Source organism: Copadichromis virginalis, linkage group LG3 (genome assembly GCF_057382275.1).
Source record: "Copadichromis virginalis isolate Kocher_CV1m ecotype Utaka linkage group LG3, C_Virginalis_male_GT1.1, whole genome shotgun sequence".
In the NCBI taxonomy this organism is placed as follows: domain Eukaryota; kingdom Metazoa; phylum Chordata; class Actinopteri; order Cichliformes; family Cichlidae; genus Copadichromis; species Copadichromis virginalis.
The window spans coordinates 49191367-49203549 of NC_140620.1; the positions used below are offsets into that span (position 1 = coordinate 49191367).

Consider the following 12183-nt stretch of genomic DNA (forward strand, 5'->3'; position numbering starts at 1 on the left):
TCTTACTGACACCAAATGTTTTTAGAAGGGGTAAAAAAAAGGTCATATAAAGAGTTACAATGCAAAAACTTTCTGTCTGTCATGTACAGTATACCACATAGGATCTGTTCCTGGTTTGAAACGTCGTGTCTCTGCTGCTTTATGTCAATGATTTAGTGTTGAGTAATATGACGTGAATTTCACAACTCTGGGTCTAATAAAGGTCATCTTATCTTAGCTTTAAAATGTGCCATCTTTCTCCTTTTTTGTTAAATTTCTTTTTTTAGCCACAAGTCTTGAGAGACTTACATGTTGAGCTTTGTAAGCTAAAGCCAGTAAAAATGTGGTGCATCGTCTCAGTATGTGGAATAAGAGGGAAAAGGGATAAAATTCCATATAAAGTAAAGTAATTAAGTACAACCGTACATTCCCCTGATTATAGCCCTTTATTCACACTGCAGCTTAATTAAAATAACTCAAATCAGATTATGTACATTTCAAAAATTGTGTTTTGTGTTCTTGTTTCCTTAACTGTGGAACCTGCTAGAGTTTAAAACCAAAAGGTCACTGCTGGAGCGTAATGGTAGACCCAATGGTAGGTCCATGATAACACTGTTGTACTAAAAAAGTATGTTTAGAGTTTGTTTTTCAAAGGTCTATGCTCTATGAATAATAAATGAATAATAAAATGAAAGATGGCTGGATTGCAGACGACTGACATGTTCATAGAACCGCTGTTAATAATTAATGGTTACATCTGCACTTTTTCTACTGTGACAAGTCAGAGCAGAGCTACAGTAAATTTGTATTTTCGATGAGAAATTCAGACTTTTAGTAAGTCAAAGAAAATACTTGTGGGTCCTGTGCATGCTTGTGACAACCCGCTTGGTGTTGGTTGTACCACACTATAACGACCACAGAATTTATTCCCCCACCTTGCAGTTTTGCTTGCGGCCACATGGGGGCGGTAGCTCCATGTTGAGAGTGCTGAATCTGTGAGGGCTCCTGCCATGTGCGCCGGTGGATCGCACGATACAGGGCTGGATTAATGGAGGCAGAGAGAGAATGGAGTCATTATGAGATAATGATTCGGCCTTTTATGGTAACATTAACAGCAAATAAGAAGTAAAATGAACAAAGACTAAAACATTCTAAGAAATGTGAACTGAACGTGTCACAAATTATTTATTTACTTTTATTTAAAATTTCCGTTCAATAATGATCTGAAGGAGGGCTTTTAAATCCAAAGGCTAATAGTCAGAGGGACTAAATCTATTCAACCTCCAAGGAGAAAATAGCACAATGCGAACTGACACACTAACATTATCAGACCTGATTTATCTTTCAAATGGTTATCGATCAGTCACTTTTACTACAGCTGAGTCCTCTTAGTCTTAACAATACAAACAAGCGCTGGATACACGTGACTGCGGTGACATTTTTGGATGTTATAAGCAGTGTGTTAATGTCACCACAGCCGTGATGACAGAGGCACTAAAAATCTATTGTGAGACTTTCCATTCAATTTACGATCACATTTTCTGCTATTGTTGTGGATTGGATGCTCTGTGTACAGTAATGGGCATCCACTGAATGATTATTCACGAGTTTAGTCTTTCGATATAGGGAAGATGTGCAGTCTTTTAAACACACCGAACAGCATGTGCTGTTAGTGTTTCTCTGTGGGAACAATTGGATAATATTAATAATTAAAATGTGTTCATATATTTTCTTAATGAATATTAACTACATGTCTCATGAACACGATTTGATCTTGTAGGAAGAGCTTTATTTTCTAGAGGTTGTTCGTTTTTCAAGGTCACTCGAAACAAGCCTGATCTGTCTCCCTTTGTCCGATGAGCACTAATAACCCACACACCTTGTAATGACTATTGCTTCCTCCATGTGTGCCTCCTCCACTATTCGGCCAGCCCTCGTGGGCACATCTTAATATGTGAAAACGTTTTCCAACTATAGTTTACTGTCATTTTACACTGATAATAGCACTACTGCCACCTCCTCTAACTGCAAATATTGAAAATATGAATCTAATTTTCATTACCACAGGAGACTGCATTTAGGGCAATAACTGCTGCGATGCAGTGCTTTCATCATCACTCAGTAACTATCGCTATTCAGCCCTGCCGTCCAGCAGCAGCCGCTCTGTCAACCCCAAACATGCACGTCAGAGGAGCGGAAGTGAGGGGCCCAGGGTACAGAGTCCCGGGGCCACGGCTGCTGGCCAATGAGAAGCAAGAATGTAAAGGCTATTACAAAACTGCGCTCTGACAAGCTGCAGACAAACGGGTTGCTCGTACCGGAAATTGTAATGTTTCAATTTCAAAATAAGATGTATCACGCCAGCATACGAGCCGGAGTTGATCTGAATTTGATATTTCATACAAAAATATTAAGAAAACCTGTGATATAATTCACAGTAGGACAATACTTTAAAAAATATGCTGCCACCTATTTGAAGTACTTTTTTTTCAGGAAGACATATTTTTGATAAATTCTTGATTTCGTGAAGAGCAATAGCGGCCCCCTAAAATGCGCAAACATAGAAGAAATTACGAATAGGTCTCAAGGTATTTTACATATTATTACAATGCTACTTTGGGTAAATATTTTATGTCAATTTCTGTTCAATTTATAGTTTTAAGCTTAAATTGTTTTATTTTGAAAGGTCGTATCGGAAATGGCGCTGTTTAGCCTACGTGCGGTTTGACGGTTAGTGCTGAGAGCCGGAGGGGCGGCAGCCAGCCAGGCAGTGAAAGTGAAGGCGGAGACCAACCCAGTGCCGAAAACTCAGCCTCTTCTGGATCACGTTCAAGTTCACTGGACAACCCTAAAAAACGATCCAAAAAAGTAAGACTTTAAGAGGAAGGAAGACAAGAAAAAAAAAAGAGAAAAAAACGCGAGGTGCTCCTAACTTCTTCTCACCGATATCTGCCAAGAATTGTCTTCCGGTGTTGACTTTTTTCTTGCGAGCACTACAAGAGAGAAAACCCTTCAAAGCACAAAGTTGAGCGTGAGAAATGTGAAGCTACCGGCTTGTGTGTTTCAACCAGGCTCCAGGATTCCCCATTAATCCATGCAGTACAGTGCAATGGTACGTGAACGTGGATCATTACTACTTTCAAATGTTGTGTAGCAATCCTTGTGTACCTTTCTTTAAAAAAATATACTGTCCCGTCCTCACGGCTGGTGGGGGGGGGGAGAGGAGAAATGTGGAGAGGTGGGTTGACTTTGCAGGGACCACAACACAGGCACGGTCGGGCCAAAATTGTTGTAAACTTGGCACAGACTGTCCCGCAGCCTATTTTAACATCCCAGTCCCCCTTAATCTGGCAAATGAGCTCCGTGTAGACTGTTAACAGCTCTGTAGGGCACACACGTGCGCGCGCACTGTAGCGGCACCGTAACAATGTTTAACTTTGACTCCTTTTAGCTCTACTACTATAATGTTACTGTACACCTACCCACCAAGCTTCGCCCTAAATGAGCACTTCCTAACGGCGTTATCAACGCTTTTAAGTCAGGGAGTTTTATTTTGAGGAGGGGTTTCTGAGAGCACAACATAATTTAATAAATTAAAACATTTAATACCTATAAACTCATTTTAACGGGTGCTAAAGTTTAAGCTAGGTGTCCCTTTTACCTATTGTTTCTAGAACAATGCAGGCTAATTGTGTTGGAAATAGGTTTTAAAAAAAAAAGTTTAATAAAATGTACTTCCCTTTATTTCTGTCCCCCCTAAAGAAATCATATTTTAAGAAGTTCTCCAGCAGACGTTAACAGGCTAATAAAGTACTGCTGCTTGGTGTGTAACTGACAAGCTAAAAGGTTTGTTATCACTGTGAGCCACCAACACTGGGTTGAATTATCTGAACTGGAAACGTAGAGTGCGTGTGTCTTGTTGACACGGAGCTCGGTGGTTAAAAAAGGGTGGCAGCGGGACGTTTTTCCCCCCGTTTGTTTACGTTCGTGTATGTGACCGAGGCTGCGGTCCAAAGTCCCAGAAGGTCATAAAATAATTCTGCAGAAGGAAGGAAGGAGGGAGGTGTGCGTTTATGTGTGTGTGTGTGTGTGTGGGGGGGGGTTAATGAATTTTATGCGGTGTGTTCATATAAAGCCGAGAAGGAGAAGAAGGTGCTTGGAGGGGTTGGATATGGTGTGTGTTTGGAAGGGGGAGGAGGGGGAGGAGTGTGACTGTGCAATTACGTGGGTGAAAAAAGTTGGGTCTGATTTGCTGGAATCGCGCAGGACCGAGGGCGCACCGGTCGATTTCATATCAAGTTTGGTTAAAGCAGGGGTGAACATCCCACACTCGGCGCCCTCTGAAGCTCCCCGTAATGCTTTCATGAGATAACGCCGCACAGAGACGCGCGCAGAGCCCCGTGCAGTTCAGGAGTACAGCAGCGGCAGCCTCGTTTCGCACACCGGCTCTACGAGTACAGTCCGTGCATGTCAACTTAAAAACAGAGAATAAAAAGTCGCCTGCAGAAAATCTGTCTTTGTCTGCGGTGAAGACAATCTCTGGATTTGCAGAAATTCATGGATGTTATTGGATAATTACTTTTGGTTTTTACGCGGATCCACAGAGTCTCGCATAGCGCACAGCGGATCCAGGAATGGCGCGATAAAGTGATCTGAGGAATCGCTCCAAGTACAGTCACTTTCTGTGTAGCCGTCTCGTCATGTATTCCCCGATTTGTCTAACTCAGGTAATTGTGTCTTTTTTTTTTAAAGTTATGCATCTTATCGCTGTGATTTTTAATTTGTATAAAAATTGTCACACGGTTTGTTTTTTTTGTTTTTGTTTTTTTTTTAGCCCGGGAATAGAAAGTTGAGTGTCTGCGCTGTGAATTACTTTCATAATTCTTATAAATAATACAGACTTTCCCTTGTAAGTAAAATAAATAAATAAAAGATATGGCATTAAAGCGAGGCAAAAACTTCTCGACTGAGATTATATGTTTTTGTGATAAAGTCGTGACACATATATTTTAAAATGTCTTTTCTACGAAAGTCCTAACGAAAGATCGGCTGTGTCCTGTTGGCGCTTGAAGTGCAAATCTTCACACGTTCTTCGCTCTTTACAAACTTTTGCGTAAAGATGAGTTTTAAGATAGAACCAAAAGACTCTATTCTTGCTAATCCTGTGTAAGTGGTGCAGGTATTTTTCTCTGGTTTAATTAGCTTATTTGCGTCCTCCAATAACCTCTCTCTGTCTCTCTCTCTCTGTCTCTCTCACACACACACAGGCGCGCACCTCCCGGCCCTGCTTGAGCTGTGGCTATACATATATATTTATATATTTATGTATATATATTTTCCAGGCGTATATTTTTTATTTAGAATAAAGCCCCCATACTTTAGGGAAGTGAAGTTGGAAGAAGATAAAGCCACTTGCACTGTAGAAAGATCAAACGCGTGATAAAGTTGATTCAGCGGTTGGACAGAGTAGCTGACTGTTTTGGCTGACTCAGTTTTACTGTTTATATTTTACTTGGCATAAGTAAGTGATTGACTGAGATGTGGTTTAGCTTGTACTTAAGAGGATTGTGCTTTTATGGCCCCAGCTGAAGTGCACTGCACAGGCCCTGGCCAAGTCATTTATCTTTACAGCATTTGGCTTTAACCTGGCTAGAAAAAAAAATTAACAGAATATTTAAAGTGATTTTGAGCAGGAGTGAAAAAAGGATTTGAGAAACAGTTGCGAGTGAACACATTTACTAGCATTTACACTTGCTTTTGTCATTTTAATTGGCAGCTTTATAGTGAGGAGATGACATTAAAAGAAGTTTTGAATGGATTTTTAACCTCTCTGAAAGACAATGAGGAGCTATACTATTCACAGTGAATATAATACATTTACAAGCTGTTAATGGAATCTGCAACATACACAGAGTTACCTCTTTCAGTGTAATAAATGATCATAATTTGACATTAGTGTACTGGAGCAGAGTTTTATCAGCGATGGAGCCTGAGACCAGAAATGTGGCTTTTTAGAGGAGCACCAGCAGCAGCCACAGATAGAGAGGGGATTTCTGTGGTTTGCTATAGCCGGCTTGTTGCCTGACTGCCTACAAAAAGAACAATAACTCGTCAAAAGTCTTCCCACCCTAAAAACGCCTGTGTATAGTTATTAAATCTGGCATTTTAATGACCTCAAACAAAAATAATTTAATGTTTCCATCCCTCAGCTGCAGTCCTTTCTGATGAGTTCTAGAGATTCCCAGAGAACAAGAATTAAGAAATGAAACAAATATAATTTATTGTTGAATCAGTGAATCAGTATTAATATTAGCCATTTAGTTGCTGAGTTGTTGTAGGAATTAGTGTCTGTTTTGTTTTGTATTTTTGAAGGGGGGAAAAATTGAGTGGCAAAAAATCCATAATGATGTGTTTTATTCAAAGGTAACAATTTTGTAATGCAACACAAAGTAGTGTAATATGACTGTAATACGAAATGAGTTAAACAAAAATGAATAGCTAAATAAAAGTGAGATGAAACATTTTAACAGTAGGCCGGGCTACCTAACCTCAACTTTTAGGAGTGAAGCTGGGCAGGTGCCATTCCATGTGTTAACCTCAATGCTTGAAACGATTTGGCATGAAATCCTTTGAGTACTCGATCAACCTTTGCAAATACCTTTCACACTATTGCTTCATTTGATGTGCCGCCTCTCTCGCCTGCCTGTGTTTTATTCCGTTTTGTACATTAAGCTGGCATGTATACATGAGGCCGTGTGCATCGTGTCTGAAGAATGAGTATCTCTCTGCCTTCCTTTTTTTATTTTTTATTTTTTTTAATGGTTGCATCCCACTTCCAGATTATGGTATGTGGATAGTTTGATAAGAGAAATGCAACTGTGTGGGGCGCATGCTCCCTGCAGCACCAGCAGCAGCAGTGTTACAGGAGTCCCACTCAGAGCATGCTCGTGAAATGCGAGCAGAGCTGCAAGTGCATTCAGTCACCGGGCTTCGAGTTGATATAAACGGTGGAATTTACTTGTCACACCTGCAGCATATCTAGGATGGTAAAGCTAGAGTTCCTAATATAAAGAGATCATTCTTAGCTTGAAGAAACTGCCAGTGACATTATGTGACTGATTATGAGGGATTTTAAAATTGTGGTCTGACTTCCCTTCTGCTTTAAATTAGTAGCTGGGTAAACACATATTTCTTCATGTTTGATGACATGAGTTTCTGATTCCGTTTCTCTCCTTCTCTTTCTGTCTCTTTCTCCACACTGTGCCCCTCGGATGCTCCAGGATGAGTTTCATCCCTTCATCGAGGCACTTCTTCCTCACGTCCGCGCCATCGCCTACACGTGGTTCAACCTCCAGGCCAGAAAACGCAAGTACTTCAAGAAGCACGAGAAGCGGATGTCCAAGGACGAGGAGCGCGCGGTGAAGGATGAGCTTCTGAGCGAGAAGCCCGAGGTTAAGCAGAAATGGGCATCCAGGCTGCTAGCCAAGCTGCGTAAGGACATTCGGCAGGAGTACCGGGAGGACTTTGTCCTCAGCGTGACGGGCAAGAAGCCCCCTTGCTGCGTGCTATCCAACCCGGACCAAAAGGGCAAGATACGACGAATCGACTGTTTGCGGCAGGCCGACAAAGTATGGCGTCTGGACCTGGTGATGGTCATCCTCTTCAAAGGCATCCCTCTGGAAAGTACAGATGGCGAGCGCCTCGTCAAGTCTCCACATTGCACCAACCCAGCACTTTGTGTCCAGCCACACCACATAACAGTATCAGTCAAGGAGCTGGACTTGTTTCTAGCATACTATGTCCAGGACCAAGGTAGGTTTCAAGTTCATACTGATTCTCTGTGTGTGTGAGAGAGAGACAGTTAATGTTGTGCGTGTGTGTGTGAGAGAGAGTGAGTGATGATTTAGCAAGGTCAAGAGTCGCATGAGTTATTTTCTGGCAATTCTAAATCTGCCAGAGGAGCAAATGTACGACTGTGACGGTCAGTACTGTGCATACATTTATACCACAAACATTTTTATTTTTCTAAGCAAGCCTCATTACAAAAACAATGTCATCAAAATTAGATAAGACCATGTGTTAACTGTGTTTGCTTTGCTGAAATCCAGCAGCAGCTTATATCCCTGTAATTCTCCTGTAATTATTCAGTTACCTTGTACACACACAACCACACACACACACACAGGATTGCACAACTGCACACACACTGCATAACTGATCCATTTGTTTGGAAATCAAGTGGTGGCATTTGTGGAAAGTTTCAGTCTTAAATGTCCAAATGCTGAATATATGGAGCAGTGTTATATTTTATTAATTCATTTATAAATAAATAAATAAATAAATAACATTTAATGTAACCTAAGATTTAAAAAAAAATCTTTCACTTTTTAATCTCAATATTTTAAAAATAATCATGGCATTTGTCCCTTTTTAGTTTTCATTCCACGATAAAAATTTCAAACTGGTTTGCCTGCAAACACTGTTGATTTTCCACCAATTAAAATGGTAATACGTGTGATCAATAAAGCGATTTCTAATAGTAAGTCACATTACAGACATAAAAACACTTTCAGCTGTTATAAAATTTAAAGTTTCTGTTTTTTCTGTTTTCTTCTTTGTGTGTCATGTTATTTCATGTTATTTTCCTGATCCCTAAAAAAACTGGATTCTTTTACATGAAAGGTTTAGAGGACACATTTTGCACAGTTTAGGAAGTGTACTTTATAAGAGGGTAGTAGTTATAGTTTTTGTCATGCATATATTTTAAATTGATGTTTTAATTTATTTCTTTTTCTTTCCAGAATTAATTTGCTAGGATTTCTTTCTTTTTTTTTCCCTTTAATAAAAAATAGTAAACACGGCCGCAAAAATAAAATAAAGGCATTTCTGAAAGTCCAGAATAGAAACGGTGTTTCTAGTGTACATCACCAGAAACTGGTTTACATAGTCAGTCATGCAGACTGTAAACTGGGAGATTTTCACTCAGAGCATGATCAGAGCAACGCCGCATTCAGATGTGATCTCTTCCAGGTTCAATGAGTTCTACAGAAAACACTTTTCACAGGATACTGTGAATGATGTTGTTTTTCTTCCTACTCGGATCTCGAATCAGATAACACCTTTAAAAGGCCTTTGAAAATGAAATTCAGGTCTCCTCTGACTGCGAGTAAACACATTTCAGTCATATACATCCCACACTTTTAAACCTCTCATGTGCTGCCCTTAAATCTACTGCAAGCACACCGAATAGCCGCCACTACACTGTGCTCCCATTGGAGGGTAGTGGTATAGCTAGCTCATTATCATCAAACCCTGAGCGCCATTTTGTGTTTGATAAGTGCCAGGGAAAGCAGAAGGCACAGCACAGAGACAATAATGGTTGCCATTGGCACCGGGGTTGGCATCAGACCCTCTTTTGTGTCTTTTGTAGGATGCCACCGCTTCCCTGGTTTACATCTGCTGCATTTTGAACTGCTCAGTACCAACTCGAGAAACGGCATTTGCTGTTTTTTCACAAAACTGACTTTATAAAACAGCCGCTGTTTTAGTAAACTGTATCTGAGTAGAGAGGACGATCATGTTGAAGATTCGTTTCAGTGTTTATAATAAAAGGTTAAAATAATGTCATGTTTTTCTATATGGGAACGATCATTTGCCGCCATCCTCAAAATTCCCATTGAGTGAAATGCTTGGCAAACGCCGAATAGCGGGGATCACTCAGATGGCCATCTTTTTCTTTTCCTTCTCCAGTTTTTGCAAACTAAAGCGTCGCCTTCTTTTCTTTAAGTTACCGAGCGGTCCACAAACCCAGACAATGCAGCCATGTTGTGGTAGCGTGCGGCACGGCGCCATTTTGTTTTACACGGTGCCAGGGAGGCAGGCAAAATCACCAGTAATGGTTGTTAGAGGTTTGGAGGTTGGCATCAAACTCTCTTTGTCTGCTTGCAGCGTGCCTTTGATTCGTTGGTTGGCATCCGCAATGCAGTGGGCACGTTGGGAAAGTTTTTTGACAGTGGCAGAATGGAAGCCGCTGCCTTTGTTCTGCTGCAACTGCACGAAACAAACAAACATACAATCAAACACAAAGAAAGTAGCAAACGGCTCGGGCTGCAACAGAATCTGGTTATTGTGCGAACTTTGTGGGGGGGGGAAAAGAGCGAGTTCGGACTGTGATTTTTAATGTAGTTCTGCTTCTGCCGTGTTTTCTAATCCGTTATTTCGCTGCTGTTATTTATTCTGGAAAATCTTTTTTTTTTTGTTACTTTTCGTGAGAAAAAAAATGGGGTTCATAGAGTGTTTGTTTTTGATTCTGGTGGGCTGCTGCCTGAGAAAGGTCGGCGGGTTGGCAGCGAGTGTACCGGGTGAATTTTGAGAGGGCACTCAGCTCCCTTGTTCTGGGGCACAGACGCGTTTAGCCAGGCAGAGCTGTAGCACCCATGTGCATGCCCAGATGAATGCCCGGTGGGAAGTAGGCTGGGGGCTGGGAGTGGGGGTTGTGGCATCCATTGTGCCAACTGGCAGGCCGCGTTCAATGCAGGGCCCGGGCTTCTCACACTCACACACACATACTGCCGTGGTAATCCACTGCACCATTTTATCATTTTCCAATAAAACAAGAAGGGGAATTCTTATTTGTTTTTGTTTTTTTTAAATCATCAACTCTCACCTCCTAGATTCATATTTTGCATATCCAGTTTGACAGCGTGATGGAATAGTTGCAACGGGGCATGTAGATAATCATCGTGTCGGGACATGCTGGGAGTCTCTAGGCCTCGTTTGTATGTGGTTTTTGTTAGGCTGCTCATCCCTGTTTGTTCACGCAACTGCAGAGATATACTTATTGTGTTCACTTGTTCTTTCTGGCCATGTATGGAAAAAAGGAGAAATTAGAGAATAACATTGTAAAAAGGCTTTTTTTATTAAGATTATTAAGATCTTACATGATCTTCAGTGACTAATTCCTAAAAAGATTTCCGAGCATTTAGAAAGTTGGCAGTGGATTTCCTCAGAAACCGTGAGAGTCGAGGATTGCTGAGGTAGTCCAAATCGGGATGAAAGAAGTCAAGGTCAAGCAGCCTTCCCATTAGTCGTGTGCTGAAAGTTAACGTGGCCATAAAACATCATTACCTTTACTCCCACCCCCACACCCCCTGTGATGTTTTTTTTCCATGATAGTTTGTAGAAATGGATGGATTACCTCCGGATACAAGCCGCCATGTTAATCAAAACCTTGTTTTACAATTGCCAGGCTTAACCTCTGCCCCTAAGGTCACGACCTTTACAAAGAGATGTGACAGGGTGTCCTCTGAAGTTTAATTGAGCAAAACAGATCAGTGAAAACATGCCTGTGCTGGCCCGGGGCACGTGGAGGAGGAAGACTTTTTGCCGTGGGGGTGGTGGTGGTCAGCAGAGCTGTTGGGGAAGGGCGGATTCTCTTAAGCCCCTGTCGTTGAACTCTTCAATCGGGGTCAAACCACAGCAGTCATGGGATCACCGGTGGTCTCTTGGCAACTGTTTGTCTCCGCTCTTCTGCCACTTCTTGTGGTATAGCCGGTGGTCCCTTGGTTCACTGGCCTAAGTGAGGGGGAGTAAGCCCTTGTGATTGTCTCCCGCACACACCCCTTCACCCAATGAACCAATCCCTCAAGCTGGGTAGTCTGGCTGGTCGGTATCTTCAAGACTCTCCACTGCCTGCTCGCCACACTGCTCGGGATCGCTGTTTGCATCTTGTTTTCCGCCTGGCTGCCTCAGAGGCTTTGGTCAGGCGGCCAGTGCGGAGGTCTGACCTTCTGGGTCACAGTGGAGGTCTGTGACTAAGCAAAACATCTAACCCTCCCTGCCTCTCTCCCCCCTCGTATCCCCTTATCCTCCTCTGCCATCAGGAATCACCCCTGCGGCACACTGCCCGGCCAAGTGACTCTCACTCCTTTTCTCTCCCGTTCTCTTTTCTTTTCTCAGTCCCTGGCTTTCCCTCAAGCCTGAGACTCTGACCATGACAGCTGTCCCAGGCCCAGGCGCTTGGCCAGAGAAATGGCGGCTGGGTTTATGCCAGAAACGTGAAACAAAACTTGTTGTAAGGAGGAGCGCATTAAAGACACCGCTGTCAAGTTTAACTACAGTTACTCAACTCTTGTAAATTTTGTGCCATAATGTTAGAACAAGTCTGGAGAATAGCTCTCATTGCAGTCGAGATGGAGTTTTATC

General features: G+C 41.9%; 1 protein-coding gene across 1 annotated transcript in view; it reads left to right on the forward strand.

Annotated features, from left to right (window-relative positions):
- The first annotated feature begins 4191 nt into the window (after positions 1–4191).
- LOC146715072 (nuclear factor 1 B-type-like) overlaps positions 4192–12183 on the forward strand; it is a 62115-nt gene continuing 54123 nt past the window's right edge. Inside the window, exons 1-2 of the mRNA XM_085451492.1 lie at positions 4192–4706; positions 7260–7791. Of these exons, the coding sequence (XP_085307618.1) occupies positions 4680–4706; positions 7260–7791 (559 nt within the window). The 5' untranslated portion in view covers positions 4192–4679. The remainder of the gene's footprint in view (positions 4707–7259; positions 7792–12183) is intronic.